Source organism: Chrysemys picta, chromosome 14 (genome assembly GCF_011386835.1).
Source record: "Chrysemys picta bellii isolate R12L10 chromosome 14, ASM1138683v2, whole genome shotgun sequence".
NCBI classification, from domain to species: Eukaryota; Metazoa; Chordata; order Testudines; family Emydidae; genus Chrysemys; species Chrysemys picta.
Window position 1 is genome coordinate 3,711,039 of NC_088804.1, and position 24,181 is coordinate 3,735,219.

The window sequence follows — 24,181 nt, forward strand, 5'->3', positions numbered from 1 at the left end:
GCTATGCGAAAGGAGTGCAAGGTCGTCAGCAAAGTCCAGGTCATCAAGCTGGGTCCACAATGTCCACTGGATTCCGTTCCTGCGCTCATAAGTGGATATCTTCATAATCCAATCAATGACAAGGAGAAAGAGAAATGGTGACAACAAACATCCTTGTCTGACTCCGGTTCGCACCTGGAAGCTGTTTGTAAGCTGCCCTCCATGGATCACTCTACAGTGTATGCCGTCATGTAAGTTCTTAATCAGGTTAACCACCTTTGCTGGGATGCCATAGTGCCGAAGGAGCTTCCAGAGAGTCTCTCGTTCCACGCTATCGAATGCTTTCTCGTAGTCAACAAAGTTGATGTACAACGAGGAGTTCCATTCCATAGACTGCTCGACTATGATGCGGAGCGTTGCTATCTGGTCCGTGCATGATCTATTTTGCCGGAAACCTGCCTGCTCATCTCGTAGCTGTGGATCGACGGCATCCTTCGTTTTCTCTAAGAGAACTCGGTTGAAGACCTTCCCTGGCACCGACAGAAGTGTGATTCCTCTGTAGTTGGCACAATTGCTGAGGTCTCCTTTCTTGGGGATTTTAATAAGGTTATCCCTCTTTCCAGTCTGCCGGAATCACTTCTTCTTCCCATATCTTCTCAAAAAGGGGGTACAGCATTTCCTCTGAAGCATCCAGATCTACTTTCAGGGCCTCTGCTGGAATATCGTCAGGTCCAGCCGCCTTCCTGTTCTTCATCATAGTGATGGCTTTTCTGATCTCATCTCTGGTAGGTCTATCACAGTGGATTGGAAGGTCTTCGTTGGCTGGGTCAATGTCTGGTGGATTTAGTGGTGCTGGTCTATTTAGAAGTTCCTCAAAGTGCTCCACCCATCTATTCATCTGTTGTTCTATTTCAGTTATAGACTTTCCCTGCTTGTCTTTGACGGGACGTTCTGGCTTGCTGAACTTTCCAGACAGTCGCTTGGTGATGTCATACAGCTGTTTCATATTACCATTGTATGCTGCCTGTTCTGCTTCTGCTGCCAGTCCATCCACATAATCTCTCTTATCCTTCCTAATATTCCTCTTCACTGCTCTATGGGCTTCAGCATACTCTTTTTGCGCTTTAGCCTTTGCTGCTCTAGTCCTGCTGTTATTAACTACTGCCTTCTTCTTCTTCTATCTTCTATCTTAGTCAAGGTCTCTGCTGAGATCCACTCTTTCTGCTGGTATTTCTTGATTCCAAGCACTTCCTGGCATGCTGACCTAAGTGTCTCTCTCACTTTCTGCCATCTGATGGATACACTGTCTTCCTCTTCCTCAGACCAATCCTGTAGTACTGAAAACTTATTCTTCAGCGTCAGTCCAAAATCTTTCTTGATCTTATGATCCTTCAAAAGGCTGACATTGTACTTTGCTCTTCTATCTGACGCATCTATCCAGTTCTTCTTCAGCTTCAGCTTCAATCTGGCCACCACTAAGTGATGGTCGGACGCTACGTCTGCTCCTCTTCTAACTCTAACGTCCTGCAAAGATCTTCTGAACTTCTTACTAATACAGACATGATCGATCTGGTTTTCTATCGTGCCTGCTGGCGATACCCAGGTACTCTTGTGGATCCACTTGTGAGGAAAGTTGCTGCCTCCTATGACCAGGTTGTTAAGTGCACACAAATCTCTCTCCATTCTCACTCATCTCTCCCAGAGCGTGGGTCCCCATGACTTGTTCATATCCTGTGTTGTCAGGTCCAATTTTGGCATTAAAGTTTCCCGTAAGGATGGTAATGTCTTTGTCTGGGAGAATCTCTAATATTTTCTGAAGTCTGTTGTAAAAATAGTCTTTGTCCCCCTCTTCACTGTCATTGGTTGAAGCATAGCACTGTACAACATTCATCTTAATCCTCTTCATTTTAGTTCTGAAGGATGCTGTGATGATCCTGGAACCATGTGCCTCTCAACCAATCAGTGCTCTCTGTGCCTGCTTGGACAACATGAAGCCTACTCCCTGTGTGTGGGGTGCGTCGCTCTCTTCATGTCCGGAATACAGCAACAGCTCTCCTGTCAACAGTCGTCTCTATCCAGCTTGCGTCCATCTTGTCTCGCTAATGCCTAGTAGGGTCAGGTTGTTGCTCCTCATCTCTGCTGTGACCTGCGCCATCTTTCTTGACTCGTACATGGTCCTCACGTTCCATGTACCGATGGTAATCCTCCTAGAGCCGGTCCAGCACTTGTTTAACCTGGGACACATGGTCCTCCCAGGTCTGGCTAAAAACACAGATATCATCAATATACGCCAGGGCAAAATTCTCCATTTCCTTGAGTAACTGGTCCACCAGGCACTGGAAGGTGGCAGATGCCCCCTAGCCAAAAGGTAGGACCAGGAACTCTATGAGCTCAGAGGGGTGATAAAAGCAGATTTCACCCGGACATCCAGATCCAAAGGTGCTTGCCAGAAGCCCTTGGTGAGATCCAGTAGTGAGATAACGAGCTCCCCTAGCTTGTCTAGGAGTTTATCAGGCCTAAGCATGGGGTAGGCATCAAACTTGGTGATGGCATTAAGCCTCTGGTAATCTACTGGATTGACCCATCCTTCTTGGGGACCAACACCAAAGGAGAGGCCTGTGGGCTGGAGGACGGCTGGATCACCCCTAAAGCCTTGACACATCTCTCTCCAGGTTCTGGGCTGTTTTCCCAGTGACCCGGAATGGGGAGCATCTTACAGGGGGGTGGGCTCCTGTCTCCACCTGGTGGACAGCCAGGTTAGTGAGCCCAGGCTGGTTGGAGAACAGCTGCTGGTAGGAACCCAGCACCTCTCTGATCTCTGCCTGCTGGGCAGGGGTTAGCTGGTCAGAGAGGGGAATTGATTCCAGCGAAGGGCCGGCCCCGTCTCAGGGAATAGATCCACTAAGGGATTATCTCCCTGCTCCTCCCACTGGCCACAACCAAATTCTCCCTGTCAAAGTACCATAGAATCATAGAATATCAGGGTTGGAAGGGACCTCAGGAGGTCATCTAGTCCCACCCCCTGCTCAAAGCAGGACCAATCCCCAGACAGATTTTTCCCCAGATCCCTAAATGGCCCCCTCAAGGATTGAACTCACAACCCTGGGTTTAGCAGGCCACTGCCCAAACCACTGAGCTATCCCTCCCCCCCCCGTATGACTTTGTCAAGTTGACATGGTACACCCAGTGGCTGTGAGCCCGTTAGAGAGTTCCCTCACATAGTTCACCTCATTCAGCTGCTTGATGACCTTCAAGGGCCCGTCCCAGGCAGCCTGTAGTTTGTTCTTTCTCACGGGGATAAGACCCATCACCTGGTCCCCGGTGGCATAGGAGTGGGCACGCTCTGAGCGGTGGTACCAGACCTGCTGCTTCCCTTGGGCCCTGGCTAGATTCTCCCCAGCCAAGCCATGAGCTCAGCGAGCTTTTCCCGGAAAGGCAGTACATACTCTACCACTGATTCTCCATCGGGGGAGGCCTTCCCCTCCCATTCGTCCCTCATCAAGTCCAGGGGTCCCCTCACTCTCCTCCCCCCTCTCTCAAAAGGAGAGAACCCGGTTGATTCCTGGGGCACTTCCTGGTACGCAAACAGCAGGTGGGGTAGATACTTGTCCCAGTCCTGCGGGTGCTGGCTCATAAAGGTTTTTAGCAGCATCTTTTGGGTCCCATTGAACCTCTCCACCAGCCCGTTGGAGTGGGGGTGATACGCTGAGGCCCAGGTGTGTCGGACCCCACACTTCTCCCAAAAGCACCGGGGCAGAGTTGACATAAAATTGGAGCCCTGGTTTGTAAGGACCTCCTTGGGGAACCCCACTCTGCTGAAAATGGACAGCAGTGCGTCTGCCACAGTGTCTGCCTCGTTGGAAGACAGAGCCACTGCCTCGGGATAGCGAGTAGCAAAATCTATCAGAATGTATTTTTTCCCTGTCCGAGTTGCCTTGCTGGGGGGGTCCCACTATGTCCACGGCCACCTTCTGGAAAGGCTCCTCTATGATGGGCAGGGGCCTCAAAGCTTATCCCCTTGTCCAGGGCCTTCCCCACCCTCTGGCAGGGGTCGCAGGACCTGCAGTATTGCTGGACAGCATCAGCAACCCCGGGCCAGTAAAAGTTCCGTAGCAGCCTCTGCTGGTGTGCTGGATTCCCTGGTGTCCCGAGAGAGGGACATTGTGGGCCAGGTACAGTAGCCTGTGGTGGTAATTCTGGGGGACTACTAGCTGTCTCCTGATCCTCTATGGTTTCACTTCCCCTTTGGGATCCCATTCCTGGTACGGGAATCCCTTCTCCCACGGGAATCTCTCCCGGCAGCCTTCCCCCAGGTGTTCCGCCGTGCTGTGGCCAGCAAGTTCCCTCAGCTTTCTAAGGACGGATCCTTCCGCAGCTTGGCCTGGAATTCAGCGGCGGGGGAAGGGATGGGGACCTGTTCCCTCTCAGTGACTGGGTCCGAGGCCACAGCCCCACCAAGACCTGTCCCCAATGGCTCATACGTCCCTGCCAGGGTCGGTGCAACCCATTAGGCGACCTAGGCAGTCGCCTAGGGCACTACAATTTGGGGGGCGGCGACCGCGGCGGTATTTTGGCGGCAGGACCTTCTGTGGGGGGCGGCATTTTGGGGCGGGACCTTCCACCGCCTCTGTGGGGGGCGGCATTTTGGGGCGGGACCTTCCACCGCCTCTGTGGGGGGTGGCATTTTGGGGCGGGACCTTCCGCTGCCTCTGTGGGGGGTGGCATTTTGGGGCGGGACCTTCCACCGCCTCTGTGGGGGGTGGCATTTTGGGGCGGGACCTTCCACCGCCTCTGTGGGGGGCGGCATTTTGGGGCGGGACCTTCCACTGCCTAGGGCGGCAGAAAAGCTGGCGGCGCTCCTGGTCACTGCTCATTCTAAAACTAGAACAGATAAAGTTTCGAACAGCCTGGGACCGATTCTTAGCAAAAATACTGCGAACAATGGCTTGTAACAACGAATTTATGCACATAACATTAACTGAAATTATTTTTAACTATTTTAAAGTGTGTTTATTTACTTACTCTTTGTCTTTCTGATGCTACTGCCATCTTGAATGGAAGTAATCTAAAGGTAAATATGTGTTTTGTCGTTTGAGGGAGGTGCATTACCGAGTGTTTATATTTTATTAAAACTCCCTCGGAAATGACTTTGGTGTCAAAAAAAAAAAGAGCACTCGTGGAAGAAAAGAGAGTTTTCCAAAACAAGTGGGAGAATTTATATTTTTTCACAGAGGTAAACGATAAAATTCAATGCCTTATTTGTCAGCAAACGATTGCTGTTCCCAAGGAGTATAACATGCGTCGGCACTACGACACGATGCACTGTGAAAAATATGATGCATTCACCGGAAAAATCCGAGAGGAAAAAGTTCAGCAACTTAAAGCAGCATTTGCCAAGCAAAGACATTTCTTTTTGGAGATTAACAAGTCTAGTGAAGATTCAGTAAGAGCAAGTTTTGTGATAAGTGAAATGATAGCTAAATCATCACGACCTTTTACAGAAGGCCTATTCGTAAAAGAATGTCTTGTGAAGGCCAGCGAAATTTTATGTCCTGATACGAAGAAAGTTTTTGAAGGCGTAAGCTTGTCTGCCAATACAGTTGCCTGCAGGATAACGGATTTAGCAGATAATGTGCAAAAACAATTGATTCAAATGGCAAAAGACTGAAACATTTTCAGTTGCTCTTGACGAGAGTACGGATGCATCAGATACCGCACAGTGTGCAGTGTTCATTAGAGGTGTGGATTGTAATTTGAATATAACTGAAGAATCGCTCGACTTAATGCCACTGAAGGGTACCACAACGGGACAGGACATAGTTCAGGGACTGGAAGAGTGCATTGAAAAAGCTGCGCTGTCATGGAACAAACTCGTATCTTTGGCTACGGACAGTGCGCCATCCATGTGCTCTGAAAACGTTGGTGTGGTTGGATTATTGAAGACCAAACTGAACAGCCGCAATATACCAGGAATTAGCTTCACCAGTATACACTGTATTTTGCACCAAGAAGCCCTGTGTAGTAAAAGGGTATGTCTATACTTACCTCCGGGTCCGGCGGTAAGCAATCGATCTTCTGGGATCGATTTATCGTGTCTTGTCTAGACGCGATAAATCGATCCTGGAAGTGCTCCTGCTCCGCGAGAGGAGTACGCGGAGTCGACAGGGGAGCCTGCCTGTCACGTGTGGACCCGCGGTAAGTTTGAACTAAGTTATTCACGTAGCTGAAGTTGCGTATCTAGTTCGAAGTGGGGGGTTAGTGTGGACCAGCCCAAAGTCTACAAATGAAGGAAGTTATGGATGTAGTTGTTAAACCCGTTAATTTTATAAGTGCACGAGGGCTGAATCACAGACCGTTCACTTCTTTTCTAGCAAGTATGGACAGCGAATATGGGGAACTTCTGTATCACACAACTTAGATGGCTGAGTCCTGGAGATGTTTTGAAGCATTTTTTTGCACTTAGAGAGGAGATGGATTCCTTCATGAAAATGAAAAACAAGGAGCTTCCACAGCTTGCTGATTCCACTTTTATCTGCAACCTGGCTTTTCTAACAGGTGTATCTGATCACCTAAATGCACTGAACTTGAAGCTTCAGGGTAGAAAACAGGTGATAACACAGATGTATGACAGTGTTAAGTCATTCAAAGTCAAGCTTACTTTGTGGGGGAAAACAGCTGACTGCTGGCAATTTGGTCCATTTCTCGACTCTGAATTCCTTAGGAAAAGTTGAACCCAAATCCTTGAAAGAATATGCAGATATCATTTCTAACTTAAACAGTTTAACGTGCGGTTTAAAGATTTCAAGGCACTTGAACCACATTTTCAACTTTTTTCCACACCATTTGCTGCGGAAATTGACAATGTTGCAGAGGAAATGCAGATGGAGTTAGTGGAGCATGAGTATGATATCATTTTGAAGCAGAGGTATACAGAAGTTGGAATTCCAGAATTCTACTGGTTTCTTTCACAAGAAAGATTTCCCATGTTATTCTCTGCTTCCGCAAGGGCAAGGGCAATGTTTGGAAGTCCTTATATATGTGAACAGTTTTTCTCTTCCATGAAGATTAACACATCTGTGTTAAGGTCAAGGCTCACTGATGAACATTTGCAAGCAACCCTGAGATTGGTTTTGTCTCAGGATATCAAACCTAATATTGATGCTCTCGTTGATGCAAAACGCTGCCAGCTAAGTGGCCAAAAATGAAATGACTTTTCGCATTAGTTTTTAAAAAGTTATTACATTGACTTTTAATAGCATACGATGTTACTCTTCATTTTTTACTAGACTTTTGTATCGTTGTATGAAGAGGTGTCAGTGACGCGGCCCTCGGGCCAATGTATTAGTCCTCACGTGGCCCTCAAGGAACTTTGAATCCAGAGCATCAAGCCTCCCCAAGGAGCTGGCCTGGGAGACTCCTCCTCTTGGGCCATTGCTAAACTGCCAGCCCCTCCTCCGGCTGGCCCCCGCCCAGCTAACCCTGTGAGGGGTCGGTTTGCTCATTCTGTCCCTGAGCTTTTGGCACTGGGCCCATCTGTGGCCGCTCTGCCCACAGTAATTCACCTCAGGTCCCATTGGTCCCTGGGGCCGGTCGGTCAGCTCGGGTATTGGCTGTGCCTCTCGGGAGGGATTTATCCAAGACTCCCTTCTGGGAAGCCCCTGGGTGACCCCCCTTGTGCACTGATGTGGGCCTGTCCCCCGGGATTCCATTCCATAGCCCGACCTGCTGTCTACAAACTCGCCAGCCAGCCGCCCTGCACAGCGCAGGTCCTTCGGCCTCTTGTCCACCAGCCACATCCTCAGATCAGGGGGTCAGAGTTCATATAGTCGCTCCAGCCCTATCAGTTCAATCATGTCCTCCTTGGTCTGGGCCCCGGCCCCATTCACTCACTTGCGGGTGTATCCTCCCGTCAGCGTGACCAGTTCCAAATAGATCATCCCCTGGGTCTTCTGCACACCCTGGAACCTTTTCCTGTACGCCTCGGGGGTCAGCTCAGACTTGCGCAGCAGGGCTTGTTTGAACAGCTCATAGTCCCCTGCTTCCACCTCATCCATCTGGCTGAACATCCCTATGGCCTTGGGACCCAGTAAGGGGGTGAGATGTCAAAGTCTGTCTGCAGAGTCAACCTGGTGCACACTGCAGCCTTCTCAAAGGCAGTGAGGAAGGCATCTATATCATCCCCTTCCTTAAACTGAGGCAGCACTTTGATATCGGAGTTCTCTGCGGGCTTAGACACCCTGGGCTCATCCCCACTCACCACGGTAAGGGTCTCTCTGCTTCTCAGCTCCGCCATCGCCAGTTCATGCTGCCTCTGTCTTTCACAATCCTCCAGCTCCTTCTGTTTCAGTTCCATTTCCAACTCCAACCGTTTCAGCTCCACCAACGGGGGACTCGGCCGTGAAGATCCACTGCTGGTCGGGTAGGTGGATCCTGGAGTTGCCTGGCTGCTTTCAGCCCCTTCCACGTCCCTGGTTGGGTCGGTGGCTGGGGTGACCCCTGGGGCTTCCTGGCTGCTCCCAGCCTCTCTTGCGGCCCCAGCTGGGTCAGGAACCAGCTCCTTAGAGCAATCCTCTTCCAACCGAGCAATCAGATGTGCCTTGGTGAATCTTCCAATGTGCAGCCCTCTCTCTCTCTCTGCACTGCTCTACAAGCTCCTTCTTAAGGAGATGGTTATAGGCCATCTCCACGCTGTTTGCCAGTGGTCACGGACTCCCAGGCCTGTGCTCTCTCAGGTCCCCATGATCCCTGGGAGGAACCACTTCAGTGCGACACCCCTTCTCGGGGGTCCACTCTCTCTCAGGGTTAAGCTATGGGTTCTTCCGCCTCCTGGAACTGCACCTCTCTGAGTCTTCAGCACACCTGCGAATCCCCCTTCATTCTACTGCTCCCCAGACACTTACTGCAGTATGCTCTGTCCACGGGGTGCAGTTGATCCCACTTCTGCCACCAGTTGTCACGGAGTCACCAGGCGATGCTCTGGAACTACTCCATAAGAAGCCAGTCAGGACTCTGGGGGAGCCTCCTCTCTCTGAGCAGACTGTCTCTAGGTCAAGAAGCTTACACAGCTTACACCTTCCTGGGTCTGACCTTGGAGCATTCAGCATCCCCTGCCCCACCGTGCGCTTCCCGCAGCGAGTCCACCTGGACGGGGCTCCTTAAGAAGCCAGAGGGCCCTGCACCCCAACTCCGCAGTCGGATGCGACTCTCAGCCAGCCGGTAAAACAGAAGGTTTATTAGTCGACAGGAGCACAGTGTAGAACAGAGCTTGCTATTACAGACATTGGTGACTTTCAGCCAAGTCCTGGGCCAGACATCCTGGACTCTCCCTCTTCCAGTCCCCCCACGCAGACTGCCTGCTTGGTCACATGGTGAAATCCCCAACTATGTGGGGGAGAGAGAGGCTGCACAAAGGAGATCATGTAGAACCAATTGCGAAAGGAGCCGGTGTCCTGACTGAAACCCAGGGAACCAAGATGCACCAGATCTCCACCCCAGGAAGGGCACTGTGCTTCAGGACGCCATCACTGCCTGTCTGTGGTGGCTCTGGGACTAGGGTCTGGTGACCTCTCCAACATCCATAGAGAAGCCAACTCTGTGGGGATCTGATCTATTGATGGGCATTTCTGGGGCACCTGTCACTGTCAAATCAAAAGAGAGAGACCATGGCTTAAGATGGCAACTTGCCTGGAAACTGAGCATTGAGGCTGGTCAGCCCGGCAGGGGCTGGGTGCGCGGCTGCAGGGATGTGGGAAGCAGGAGGCAGTGTTGCAAATCTCTCCATGTTTTCAGTGCACAGGGAGGCGAGCTTGTTAGGCGATCTGTCCAGTGCTAGCAGGACACTTCCCAGGAAGAACACCTAGCACCTTTCAGCACAGGATCTCAAAGCCCTTTCTGGACATTCATTAACCAACGGGAGCCTGCATGTGGGTTTGTGCAAATGAGCTTGTGCCCTTTTGCTTCCTCCTTTACAATGAAGATGGAAACGGGCTTGGTAGGAAAATAAAATCAATCCTGCTTGTTTTTCTACCTTCAGAATCTCAGGAATTCCAGTCTGGCTTTGCTCAAACCCCCTGAATGTTCCACAGCCTGGGCTCCCTCCAAGAGCTGTGTTTTAGCAAAGACGCCCTTCCTCCCCAGTGTGCACTAGGCATTGGAGTTAATTGTGTGTTAACAAAAACAAACTGAAAGCAAAGGCCCTGAGTCTCCTCTCACTGACACCAGTTTTACCCTGTGTAACTCCACTGAATTCAATGCAGTTACTCCTGATTTACACCAGTGTGAGTCAGAGGAGAACCAGGTCTGGAGAATTTGAAAGAGTCCGACGGAAAATCGTTTCTCCATTCAGTTGCTCACCTTCTCTCTTGGCTCTTCACGAGTTCTCATGTCACTGGGGAATCTCCCAGCCTAGACAGACCCTGAATTTCCAAGGGTTAAAAAACCAAGCACTTTTCTGTGGGACAAAACCCTGTCTTGGGGCCTTTCTCCGTCAGAAGCAGGCAAGCCCGGTTGTTTTCTCCTTGAAGGCTCTCGGTCTCCCCAGGGTCGGTATTTAGCTGTTACACAGGTAGGGAAGCTGACCCCCAGAGCTATGGTTATGCAGCGAGTCGGCAGTCAGCGAGGATTGGACACAGGAGTTCCTACCCCCCACCCCAGGCCGTGCTGTGGTGAATTCTCCCTTTGTAGTGTATGTGCTGTGTAGAGCAGCATCCTTCTGGGACAAAGATCCATTTGTGCCTGGCTGCCTCCTGAAGTTACAGCCCAGGCTGTCCTTTCCACCCAGCCCTCGCATGTCTTGCACCAAGGCCGGCCAGCTGGCGTTTCCCTCGGCTTCGGGGGAGCTGAGCAGGTGCATTTCCACAGTCCTCACTCCTCTCCCTGTCGCAGCAGCTAGGGCCCAGTGGAGGAGGCAATCCCATCGCTGGCATGGATGGATGGAGCCGAGAACCCACGTCCCTTATTTCAAGGCCTGTCTCTGGCCTGGGGCGCTGGTTATTGTACCGAAAAGAGGGTTTCACCCTGGCTGGCTGCAAGGCCCAGCAGCCTGGCCCCCGCGCAGGGGCCTCTGGTAGCTGAGCTGGTGCTACTGCTAGTAGGCTGCACCAGAAGAAACCCCCCAGATCAACCGCACAGTGATGCTGCCGCCCAGCCCTACGGGTGCCCTGCCAGGGAGAGAGTGTCTTCCTCCCTCCCGCCAGCCCTGCCCTGCCCATCGGGAAGGCCTGCGTGTGAGCTGGGCTCTGTGATTCCCAGCGTGTGCAGCGGGAGCTGTGGTGTGTACCTGGGGTCTGGGCAGGTCTGGACTCGGGGGCTAGCGTGAGCTCCACCTGTGCTAGCTCGGCTACACTGCCATTTTCAGCATGCACCTTGAGCAGAATCAGCCCTCTCCGCTCAACTGGAGACGGTCCCAGCACCAGACCCATGGGGAGGCTGCAGGTGGCGAGCCTATGGCTCGCCACATGCAAGTGGCTACTGAGCAGGCCTGGAAGCCAGTGGTCTCCTTTCTTCTCTCCTCCCCTGCTCCCACTGGGGTGTCGGGTGAGAACCAGGAGGAAGCCAAGGGCTGAGAGGGAATGCAGCCCTGAGTGGCTTTCCGCTTGCAGAGAGTTCCAGCATACGCAGGATCGGCGCCGAAGAGTGGGAGAGGATGGCAGGAAGGGAGGAGAGACGAGAAAGGGAGGCAGAGAAAACAGAGGAGAAAGGAATGAGTAGCTTTCTCTCCTCTCCTCCCCAGTGCTGACAAACCTCGAGTTCACCTCCCCGTCCTCTACTCCAACCACCCCCAGCCGCCCTCCCCCAGGGGAGAAATGGCTCCCTATAAACAAACCCGGCTTAGTTTTAAACAGGAAGACCGTCTCCGACTCTGGACAAGGTTTGCAGCAGCCCAGCGCGGCCCAGGGCCCTTTCTGCCGGGGCTTTGTGTGCGTGCAGTCACCGCGCAGACAGCCCTGTGCTCTGGACAGCATTGCAAGTCCCGAGTGTCTCTCGACTCGTGGACGACCTCAAGTGAGCCTTGGTCAGGCCAAACTGCAGAAAGCTGCGTTCTGCAGGGGCCGCGGGGACAGCGCCGCCGCCTGCCCCATCGAGGTTCTCTCGCACTGGGGAGGTGTCGTCTGTATCGCTCTGCATAGCGCCGCTCCGGGTCGGCAGAGCACACTGAGATCGTTTGGGCCGTTGATATTCCTTGAGGGCTCCACACCAGAGCCAGCCTGGGCGGCTTTGTGTGCCTTACAGAGCAGTTTTGTTCACTCCCCACAGCAGTGCTGCCAACTGTGTCTGTTTTATCGGGAGTCCTGGTGTTTTTCTGAAAGCCCCCCGTGAGATGGGGAGAATCTCAGGGCTGGCCTACACTGAAAAGAGACGCGTCGCTACATCTCCCCTGGGCAGGAAAATATCCCCTCCCCCCGAGGAGCTGTAGTTAAGCAGTGGGGCCACTGTCGTGTTTTATGTGTAGCCATCAGCTCAGCATTCATTTCGCAGAAAAAGGAAAGTTTTTCTAGCCCCCATGGTTGCAGAGAAAAGCTTGAAAACATATTTGGGGTTGGGAAGGAATTTCCCCCCGGGTCAGATTATCTGGGACCTTCGGGTGTTTTGCTCTCCCCTGCAGCGTGAAGTGTGGGTTGTTCGTTGGGATCATCGGGGTCATGATCTATACCCAGGCATTGCAGGGGCCATGGGCACTGGTGCACCTCGCTCCCTCCTGTTCTCTGCCTGTGGTAGGCAGCAGGTTAGTCTCCCGAGAGCTGTGGTCTTCGGTTTACTTTCTGTTGTTAGGTCAGTGCGTGGGTGCGGGGTGGTGCTGGTGGCCTGTGAGATACAGGAGGTCAGACTGATGATCTGGTGCGCCCATCTAGCCTTGAAGTCTATGACGGGATCCCTTAAAGCCCTCAACAGCAGAAAGCTGATAGAGAACCCAACGTTGATTGTATTTTGAAAGCTCATGATTTCAAGCCCAATCTTGTGATTTTGGGGGCCAGACCCATGATTTTTGAGTCCTTGACATAGGCGCCGACTTCCCCTGTACCTGGTGGGTGCTCGACACCCCCCCTGCCCGCCCCTGACCCCGCCCCTGCCCTGCCTCTGCACCATCCCCATTCCACCCCTTCCCCAAAGTCCCCGCCCCTTTCAGCTGTTAGGCGGCAGGAAGCACTGGGAGGGAGGGGGAGGAGCGGGGGGGCGGGGGAGCTTGGCTGCCAGTGGGTGCAGAGCACCCGCTAAGTTTTCCCCGTGGGTGCTCCAGCCCCAGAGTACCCACGGAATCGGCACCTATGGTCCTTGGGATTGGTGATTGTGGTCCAAGAAAGTCACTCCTGTGTGCCTAGCTGGAGGACGGAGAGAGTCCACAGGATGATTCTCTGGCATCCCCCCTTGTACAAACAGGGTGGGAGGAGGCGGCTCTCTGAGTCTCGTCTCGCCAGCAGCGTCCTGCTGCAGAAGAGGTGCCCCCATGGGGTGGGGAGGTCTGGGCAGAGGCTCGAGACATCCCAAAAAGCTTTCCAGGGAAGAGTTGTCCCGACAGGCTGGGCCCCGGGGGCTGTGTGCGCTGGTGGGTTTTAGCACAGCTGTAGCACTTCACAAACGCCAAGGCTGAAATCAGGGCTGCACCTCCAGCAGGTGCAGCCACCTCTGTGCCCTCTCTCTTTGGGCTGCTCTTTGTGGCTAGCAGCTCTTCTACAACATGGCTGCCTGCCCCAGAGCTGCCTCGGGGCAGCTCTGCAACCTGAAGTTATCCGGAATCCCCAGAGGGATGTGTTATGGGGAGTCCCGGCTCTGACCTCCGCACCCCCTCTGGAATTCTCCTGCGACAACCCTCCTCCACTGTCCCTGCCCTCTGGGAGGGAGAGATGGAGTGTCGTCCCCATTTTATAGATGGGGAAACTGAGGCATGGAATGGCTAAAAGCAACATTTCCAGACTTGGTATGTAAATTCAAGCGCCTTGATCCATACCTGGGAACCTAAATAAATACAGCTGGGCTGATGTCCAGAGCAGAGCTGACTCTGCCTGGCCAACAGGGGCATTTGAGCTCGACCTTCAGTGCTAAGGTCATGAGCCTCCACTGCAGAGCAATGACAGGACAGGTGGAACTGGGAACTGTCCCACCCCAGGAGGCCTCTGGGAAATGCCCCTCCCTCCTGAGACGGGATGGGGGGACTTCTGGGGTGGCTCCATCATGCCTGCAGTGAGACAGAGAGAATGCTAAGCTATCCCCTTCCCGCCTGGTGTGAACCAGGGGCCCCCTCATCTGATGTGGGGCAGAGGGGATTCTGGGATGGCGTCCTCCTGTCCGGTGTGGGGCAGAGGGGATTGTGGGATGGCACCCTCCTGTCCAGTGTGGGGCAGAGGGGATTGTGGGATGGTGCCCTCCTGTCCTGTGTGGGGCAGAGGGGATTCTGGGATAGCGCCCTCTTGTCCGGTGTGGGGCAGAGGGGATTCTGGGATGGCGCCCTCCTGTTCAGTGTGGGGCAGAGGGGATTCTGGGATAGTGCCCTCCTGTTCAGTGTGGGGCAGAGGGGATTCTGGGATGGCGCCCTCCTGTCCGGTGTGGGGCAGAGGGGATTCTGGGATGGTGCCCTCCTGTCCACTGTGGGTCAGAGTGGATTCTGGGATAGCGCCCTCTTGTCCGGTGTGGGGCGGAGGGGATTCTGGGATAGCGCCCTCCTGTCCAGTGTGGGGCAGCAGGGAACCGGGGGCTGGTACCCTCCTGTTCTGCGCAGGAAAGAGGAGTTGGGGGTTACCCGTGGGAAGTTGTTAGGAGCAGCTGGGCAAGGCGATGCTCTTGGGCGTGGGGAGGGGGAGCCAGCGGAAATGAATTCTTTCCTGACCTGGCTGTGGAGCTGAGGCAGGCAATGAGCTGTGGGAAGAGCGAAGGAAATGAGTTAACCCACCCTGCCCCCTCAGTGCAGCTGCACGGCAGGTGCTGCTGGGGCTGGCCTTCTGGGACAGTGACGACCAGCAGCAAAAGGAAAGGGGGCAAAGTGGCCCATAGCTGGGGGTGGGGGAGGATCGCTGGAGTGTTTCTCACAGGAGAAGGCAAACCTGCGTGGTGGGGAGGGAGGGCATGGGGTGAGGGGAGGCGGTCTGAGGGGAGCTGTACCCCACAGAGCCGTGGAGGGTGGAAAACAATGCTTTGTCCTTTGCGCAGCTCCCTGTGAAGTAGTGGTTATTATCCCCTTGCCAGGGGGAGGAAAGTGAGGCGAGGTGAGGTGACAGCGAGAGAACCTAGGAGTTCTGACTCCCAGTCCCCTGCTCTAACCACTAGACGAGACTGCCTTCCGGGGGGGGAACAGACCCCAGGAGTTCTGACGCCTAGTCATCTGCTCTAGCTACTAGTCTGTACTTCCTTGTTACACTGGGGTATAACCCCAGAACTGTGATTCCCGATCCTTTGCTCTGCCTCCGAGGCCATGTTCCCTTGCCCAGGTGGGAACAGAACCGTGGGGCCTCTGTCCTGGGTGCCTGCTCTGGCATGGGGAGGAGCAGGGGCCCTGGGTTAGATTCAAGGAGCTGCCGTTCGCAGGTGGTGCTGCGGCTCCCACTGCCCATGATGACCAGGTGTCCGGTTTTCGACTGGAACAGCCGGTCGAAAAGGGGCCCTGGCGGCTCCAGTCAGGACCACCGACCAGGCCGTTAAAAGTCCGGTCTGCAGTGCTGCAGCGCTAAGGCAGGCTAGTCCCTACCTGCCCTGGCACCACGCTGACCCGCAGAAGCGACCAGCAGGTCCGGCTGCACCCCAAACCCCTCATCCCCGGCCCCACCCCAGAGCCCTCACCCCCCTGCACCCCAAATCCCTGCCCCAGCCCAGAGCCCCCTTCCACACCCCGACTCCCTGCCTTAACCCACAGCCCCCTTCCACACGCCGATTCCCTGCCTTAACCCACAGCCCCCTCCCACACCCCAACTCCCCGCCTTAACCCACAGCCCCCTCCCACACGCCGAATCCCTTGGTCCCAGCCTGGAGCCCTCTCCTGCACCCCAAACCCCTCATCCCCAGCCCCACCCCTGAGCCTGCACCCCCAGCCAGAACCTTTACCCCCTCCCACACCCCAAGCCCCTGCCCCAGCCCAGTGAAAGTGAGTGAGGGTGGGGGAGAGTGAGCCACCGAGGGAGGGGGAAATGTAGTGAGCAGGGGTGTGGACTCAGGGAAGGGGGGGATGGGGTGAGGCCTCGGGGAAGGGGCAGGGCTAGGGTTTTCAGTTTTGTGCGATTAGAAAGTTGGCAGCCCGGTGCCTGCTGCTGAATTGATTGAGGATGGGGAAGAGCAGGGGGACCCATGCTGCCCACCCAATCCCCAGGCCTAGGGGGACCCACACCCTAGCTGTCCCATAGCAAGGAAATGCCCACACTCCAAACTGTCTCTCCCCCGGATCTAAGCAGCCATGTTTCTCTCCTGTGCCTCGCTGGGGCCTGCCCGACCCTTTGCTAGATCTGTGTATTGCAACTCATTGTTCCACCTCTCGCTGCAGCTGGGGGATGAGTTCTTGGTGTGGCTCCCGCCTCCCCCGACCGCGCACACCTCCCCCCGCGGTAGTATGTCAGGGATAAAGCGCTGGCCCTGAGCACCTGTTGGGGGACATTCCCAAGGTAAAAGGGCCAGGCTGAATGGCCCGTAGCCGCAGCCAGCCTTGGCTCGCAGGCAGCGGATTGTTTCAGCGGCACTAACTGGGACAGGATTGGTGGCTCGGGCAATGGGGAGCAGGAGCTGGGAGTGTGTTTATTTATGGAGTGCCAGAGGTGCTTTGCACACAAGCCCACAGTCCAGTTAGATGCAGGCCAGCGGGGGGATGGCAAACTAAGATTCAGGGGGAGTGGGGGGGGAAGGGCTCCAGCCAGGGAAGGAGCATGCGCACGGTGTGCTTTGGGGTGAACGTGCCCTGGTGAGAGGTTTGGTTTAGAAAAGACAATGTGCTACGATGTGATGGTCTGGGTGACGCTGCCCTGTACTGGAGACTGGTCAGCGGTGTGCCATAGGCCCGATACTGCTCCTACCCGCCGGTGCTTTTCCAGGAGCAGGAAGGGGCCTGTTTTGGAGCATGAGTAGCTGAGTCTGGTCTGCTGGAAAGGCCTGGGTGGATGTGGGGTGAAGCACAGCAGTGGTGGCTAGGAATTGATGCCAGAATCATAGAAATGTCAGGCTGGAAGGGACCTGAGGTCAGCTTGTCCAGTCCCCTGTGCTGAGGTAGCGCCACTGAACCTGGCTCGAAGGAGCAAAGGCCCCCAGGAGGCAGAGTCCGGCTGGGGACAGGGAGGCACTGGCCAGAAGAGTTCAAGGGGAGATGCTGATTCCCTGGTGGGTCAGTGTGTGTGTGTGTGTGTGTGGGGGGGGGGGGATCTGTGTGCGTGTGTGTGGGGGGGTCTCCTGCTGCGGGAAGGGAGATGGGCCTTTCCCCTGTACAGCTGGACTTGGGAGCAGGCCTGAGGCTTGGGCACAGAGCAGCTGAGGAGGGACTGGGCTGCTGGCAGGAATCATGGGCTAGGCCTGTGAGGGTCTCTAAAGCCTGTGTCAGACCCCAGCAGTGCCCTGGGTGTGAATGGGATTGGCCCCTCCCCCCTGCTGAGCGCCCCCCCCCCCCCGGGTGGGCCAGAGAGACTTGGGGATGGGGAATCAAGCAGGGGTTTAACCCCCAACTGCTGGGGCACTTCAGCTCTCCCAGCTGGGTGCACGAGGAGAAGTGGGAGCCCCTTGCCCTGGTGCCTGCCCCGTCCCTGAGGCTGGGGGGGAGGTCCTCCCTGCACAGCTCTGGATTGGAGAGCAGCTTGAGATCACATTGCGCCCCCGGTCCCAGCTCCTTCCCAGGCCGCGAGCCCCGGAACAGCCCCCCGCTCCCCCAGCAGTCTCTGTCGCTCTCCTCGCCTGTTCTCACGGTCTCTGCCTGGAGTTGGGGATGCTGGATGCTGGAGGCTGGGCTGCCAGCCATCTCCGGGCCTGGGCTGCCCCCTGGTGGCCATGAGCGGGGCTCTCTGGTGAGGAAGGCTGGGATAAAGCAAGATAGACTCCCTGGGCCAAATCTATCCCTGGAGTAAAGCCATCCATCCCCATGACACCAGTGCCCCTGATGGGCTCAGCCCTCAGCTCCCCACGGGTTTTGAGGCTCTGGAGCCCTCCTACCCCAGTCAGGGGGTTGGTTCCTGACATGGCTACATGAGAGGATTTGCACTGACTGGCTTACAGGAGGGAGCAGGTGAGACTGTCCTGATCCTCATCGTGTGCCCCAGCCCCTGAATGCCAGGCTCTTTGCAGCAGATTTCAGGGGCGTTGCCAGTGAAGGCTACTGTGAGAATGGGACGGGTTCTGGACTCAAGTGTCAGGGTGCTCCCAGCCCATGGCCTTAGTCACTGTAAACCCCGCAAAGCCAGACCCTCCCTGCTGCTTTTGTATGATGTGTGTCCTGTGCGCTGATTCAGCAAAGCGGGACTGCACCCAGAGACCTCTGCAGCTGGACAGCCCAATCCGGGGGTGGGGGGGGTGTCCCTGCACCGAGTCTCTTCCAGCTGGAAAGGAAAATCCAGCTCCGGTACTTGTATCTCCGTCTCTGGAGATATTTAAGAGTAGGTTAGATAAATGTCTATCAGGGATGGTCTAGACAGTATTTGGTCCTGCCATGCGGGCAGGGGACTGGACTCGATGACCTCTCAAGGTCCCTTCCAGTCCTAGAATCTATGAATCTATGAATCTATTCTCCACACACCCCCCACCCCGATTCCCATCTGACTCTAGTGCACTCTGCCTTGATCCGCAAAAAGAACAGGAGTACTTGCGGCACCTTAGAGACTGCGCAAAAGAATAAATGGACACAAATCTGACATCAGGAATCCTAACATTCAAAAACCAGTGGGAGAACACTTCAACCTGTCTGGCCACTCAGTGACCAGGGCCAGCTCCAGGCACCAGCATGGCAAGCAGGTGCTTGGGGCGGCCGCTCCAGAGAGGGGCGGCACGTCCAGGTATTCGGCGGCAATTCGGCGGACGGTCCCTCACTCCCGCTCGGCGTGAAGGACCTCCCGCCGAATTGCCGCCGCAGATCGTGATCGCAATTGCAATCGCGGCTTTTTTTTTTTTTTTTTTTTGGCTGCTTGGGGCGGCCAAAACCCTGGAGCCGGCCCTGTCAGTGACAGACTTAAAGGTGGCAATTTTGCAACAGAAAAGCTTCAAAAACAGACTCCAAGGAGAAACTGCTGAACTAAATACCATCAATTTAGGCTTGAACAGAGGCTGGGAGTGGCTGAGCCATTACACACATGGAATCTATTTCCCCATGTTAAGTATCCTCACCCCTTCTTGTCAACTGGCTGAAATGGGCCATCTTGATTATCACTACAAAAGTTTTTTTTCTCCTGCTGATAATAGCTCATCTTAATTAATTAGCCTCTTCCAGTTGGTAGGGGAACTCCCACCTTTTCATGCTCTCTGTATGTGTGTATATATATCTCCTCACTATATGTTCCATTCTATGCATCCGAAGAAGTGGGCTTTAGCCCACGAAAGCTTGTGCTCCAATCAAGGTGTTAGTCTCTCAGGTGCCACAAGGACTCCTGTTCTTTTCGCGGATACAGACTCTGCCTTGGTCGTGCTGCACTTGGGCCAGCCACATGGAAATCCTGCTCTGGACTCTGCTGCCCCCTCCCCACAGGAACAGACTGTGGCTGTAGCATTTTCCCCTGGGTGCACGTGCTGACCCTGGCTTGCAGCCCTAGTGCCAGGCTGGTGCCCGGGTGCAAGGGGCTGCGCTGTGGTTCAGTGACGATGCTCCGATGACAAGGCTTTTCTCTCCCTGCAGGAGCCACGAGAGACATCGGCTCGGCGCTGACCCGGATGTGCATGCGGCACCGTAGCATCGAGGCCAAGCTGAGGCAGTTCACCAAGTAAGTCTGCTGGGCACCGGTGACACGAGTTTCCCAGCCGCAGCCTCCCCGCCCTAAGGATGAAGGAAGTGGCAGTAAGTCTCTTCACACTGCGACAGGCACCCAGAGAGCTTTGTCCCGCCCAGGGCCTGATCCAGGGCGGTGCTGAGCCCCCAGTACAGTCCTTGGGTGCAGCTGGGAGCTCCGCATTTCTGAGGTGACTTGGGCCCCATCTATAAAGGTATTTAGGGGCTGCCCTGCTCAGCACTGCAAGGCCAGCGCCCGGGTCTGCAAAGGTATTTTAGCCACCTGGTTCCCAGCGGCCTCTTTAACCGGGCTCGCTCTGGTGTCTCCTTGGCGCAGCGCCCTGATGGAGAGTCTCGTCAACCCCCTGCAGGACAGGATTGAGGACTGGAAGAAAACGGCCAACCAACTGGACAAGGACCATGCGAAAGGTAAAGCCCAGGTGACAGGCGGGGGGATTGGCTATTCTCCAGGGGATAGTGGGGGGCACGCCGTATCCACCAGGGGGGTGCACCGTGCCCGGGGGGGAGGGGGCACGCCCTATCCACTGGGGGGGGGGGGGTGCACCGTGCACAGGGGGGAGGGGGCACGCCCTATCCACTGTGGGGGATGCACTGTGCCTGGGGGGAGGGGGCACGCCCTATCCACTGGGGGGGATGCACTGTGCCTGGGGGGAGGGGGCACGCCCTATCCACTGGGGGGGATGCACTGTGCCCAGGGGGAGGGGCACGCCCTATCCACTGGGGGGATGCACTGTGCCCAGGGGGAGGGGCACGCCCTATCCACTGGGGGGGGGGATGCACTGTGCCCAGGGGGAGGGGCACGCCCTATCCACTGGGGGGGATGCACTGTGCCCGGGGGGAGGGGCACGCCCTATCCACTGGGGGGGATGCACTGTGCCCAGGGGGAGGGGCACGCCCTATCCACTGGGGGGGGGGATGCACTGTGCCCAGGGGGAGGGGCACGCCCTATCCACCGGGGGCCGCTGTCCCTAGGGGTTGGGGGAGAACGTGCGGTGCCTGAGGGAGCAGAGGGGGCAGCAGAGCCCTGAACAGGAAGTGGGGGGGATGCCTGTTAGGGATGTAAAAGGGTAACCCCCCTTAACCGTTAACCCCGGGGTCGCCAGCCAGAGCGGGCTCAGCTGCACCGGCCCTGGCAGATCAGCCTCAGCCATTGAACCAGTTAGCCGTTTAAATGACCTATTTTAATCGTTTAAACGGTTAACTTTTAAAACGGTATTTACATCCCTAATGCCGGTACCCGGGGGAGGGGCTCGCTGTCTATCTGAGGATGGGGGCGGGGGCAGGAAGCTGCAGTAACAGGCGGGGAATGTCCTGTGCTCAGGGAGGTGGGGGCCGTGGGGCAATGTGTCATACCCTCCACTGAGCACAGTGCCTCCCTGCGCAAGGCCGGCCGTGGCGGGAGACAGACTGCACCCTGGGAGGAGAGCTTCAGGGGGACCAGACTGGAGGGGAGGGGCATGGGGGGAACTATGCTGCAATGGGGGGAGGAGCTCGAGGTGGGGCCCATGTAGCAACAGGGGGAGGGGGGACTACGCCGTGCCTGGGACGGGAGGGGCGAGGGGGGACCACGCCGTGCCTGGGAGGGGAGGGGCGAGGGGGGACCACATCATGCCTGGGAGGGGAGGGCAGTGGAGGGGCGGGAGGGGAGACCACGCCGTGCCTGGGAGGGGAGAGGGGGGAACCACGCCGTGCCTGGGAGGGGAGGGGGGACCCCACTCTGTGCCTGGGAGAGGCAGGTTAGGGGAGTGTCCTGGGTCGGGGCAGGAGGAATCATGGGCCGGCTGGGCGGAGGGGGCCGGTGTCCCCACCTGGCGGCCATGACACATCTCCTGGTCTGTTCTGTGTCCTCAGAGTACAAGCGAGCCCGCCACGAGATAAAGAAGAAATCCTCTGACACGCTGAAGCTGCAGAAGAAGGCCCGCAAAGGTAAGAGCCCTGCCTGACCCCCCAGCGCCCATGCCAGGGAGGGCAGCTTGCCCCCCCATGAGCTATGGGCCTGCCCCCTTGTGGGGGGTCTCATCTGCTTTCACACCCAAGCAAGGCTGGGCTGGGTCAGGTGTGGCTGGAGAGGCCCTGGTGCCCCATGGCTCTAGGGGTCACTGTGCTGCCTTCGACTTGAGACCTTCCCTGAGGCTGGGGGCTCTGATGGGGAGGAAGTAGTCAGGACCCCTGTTCACAGTCTCCCCTCCAAGGCAGGACAGAGACCCCAGTGCCACCTGGGCATCCTGGCTCAGGGTTGAGCGTACAAACGAGCTCCTCGTCCTGCTAGACAGGTTCCAGCTCTGCCTCCCTCGGTTCCCTCCGCAGCTTGAGCTGGGACCAGGATTCTTCTTCCCCCTCCTGCCCCCAGGGTCACGGTATGTGTGCTGTGAAGCAGCCAGTCTGCTCCGCCCCAGAGTTGGCTGCATTCTGTTGTAGCTCACAGGGCAGTGGGAAGGTTTAATTAACAAATGCTGCCGCCATTTGTGCTCCTGGGGCAGAGGGTAGCAGACCAGCCTAGTTCTTCACCGCTAGGTGTTGGGAAGATGGCTTTGATGCTGACAGTGGGGATCCATCTTGCGGGGTTTGTGGGGCTCAGTGACAAGGTTCAGTGGGTGAACAAGCCTGCTGCATTCACCGCGCCCTGTGGCCATGACCCCAGCAGTCTCTGCCCCTGGATCCCATCCGAGGACTCCTGCGGTGCAGATGGCCGTGGGGAGCAGTCGCAAACGAAGTAGGCCGCGCTGGGAGGGTTCCAGGTGGGCCGAGAAGGGCAGGGAGCGGAGGCGGCTCAGGCGCTGGGGATCTGGCTGGCACCGATCAGCACTGCTTGTGAGGAAGTTCAGGCTGGGGAATCCCAGCCAGGCACTCGCAGGGCATGGCATGAGGACGTTGTCAGAAGAATTTTGGGCACGACAGAGCATTGCTCAGCACAAGGTTCGATAGCAGATCAGTGGTACGCAGGCTCGTTGGAGACGGGGACCCCGTGGGGCGCCGACCCCCAGTTGGGACCTGTGGCCTTACTGCAATGATAAGAACAAACAGTGCCCCTAAAGTACCCTCTCCAAAGGCTCCCTGCAGGGAACCCTCCCTTTGTCCGGCTGCCCTTATCCCCAGGCACCCAGGGGTGGGAGTGGATCACACAGTCCAGCCACTCCCCCCAGCTCCCTTCAATTCCTCACGCTCCAACCCAACACACAAGGAGTTAACACCCCCCACACACGCGCAGGATGGGGGCATGCAGGGGGCCCGCATGTGTCTGAGCCATGTGTGGGAAGAGGGTGACTGACCTGCCGGCCCTGGGGGGGTGGACGGGGCAGAGTGTCCGTACATCAGCCTGTCTTTCACACATTCTTTCTCTGTCTCTCTCTCTCTCCTCTTTCCTCCCTTCCACATCCTTCCTCCTGTAGAGCTACTTGGTAAGTCAATCGGTGCGAGCCAGCTCCATCCTGCTCCCCCAGCCCTCCCTTGTGACCTGCGCTTCATTTATCTCTGTCTCCCCTCTGGCTGAGCTCAAAATGAAACTAACCCGAGACAGACTGCACTGGTCCAGGAAGCTGCCATACCCTTCCCTGCCTGCCTGCCTTTCTGGGCCGGTGCCCCCTCGCTGTGGGTGGGCATGGAGCTCCAGGCCAGGCTAGCTTCGCCCCATATGGGTGGCTGCAGCAAGGCACGTGCCGTGCGCTTGCTCCAGAGTCTGGTCCAGGGGGTGGCCCAGGCGTTCAGCTCTGGTTCCCGGGCAGCGGGGTGGCCCCTTTTGTCCTGTGGCACCTCCACCGTGCTGAGCTTGTTCTGCCCCCCATGTGCTGTCAGCTGCAATGGTGCCATGCCTGGGTTCTAGCTGAGAGCTGGGAGATCTCGGGGAATCCCCGTCTCCACCCCCAAAGGCTGCGGGGAGGAAGTGCCCCGCTCGTGTGCAGGCGAGGAACAGCACTCACAGAGAGCAAGGTGCCCCGCATGCCCCAGCCTCTGGAGTCCTGCCCCCTGTGCTGGCTACAGCCCCATCCACGGGTACGTCCCTCTGCCAGCTGAGCAGGCCTGACGTCCCTGTGGCGCATTGGAAACACGAGGCTATGGCAGCCCCTCTAGGGGTCAGAGCTCCCATCTACACCCAGCAAGCATGGGTTTCATATCAAGCCCTCCCGCCCCGGCTTTCTCCTCTCTCTCTCTCTGCCCTGTTCCTTCAGGGTTCGCATGCTGTAAGCCATGTGGTGAATGCTGAGATTTCCCTGCCGGAGGCCCAGATCCCTCCTGGAGAGGGACACGGATTTCCAGCCCCAGTTGGGCCTGTGGGAAGCCATTTCCCCTTGCTCTGCACTCCAGCTCCCATCTGGCTCT

At 56.3% G+C, this 24,181-nt stretch overlaps 1 protein-coding gene across 12 annotated transcripts in view; it reads left to right on the forward strand.

Annotated features, from left to right (window-relative positions):
• Positions 1 to 24,181, forward strand: part of MTSS2 (MTSS I-BAR domain containing 2) — a 94,209-nt gene that overhangs the window by 42,983 nt on the left and 27,045 nt on the right. For all 12 annotated transcript variants that reach the window (XM_065567809.1, XM_065567808.1, XM_065567814.1 and 9 more), the window contains exons 4-6: positions 19,754 to 19,838; positions 20,181 to 20,272; positions 21,716 to 21,790. In XM_065567809.1, coding sequence (XP_065423881.1) covers positions 19,754 to 19,838; positions 20,181 to 20,272; positions 21,716 to 21,790 — 252 coding nt within the window. The remainder of the gene's footprint in view (positions 1 to 19,753; positions 19,839 to 20,180; positions 20,273 to 21,715; positions 21,791 to 24,181) is intronic.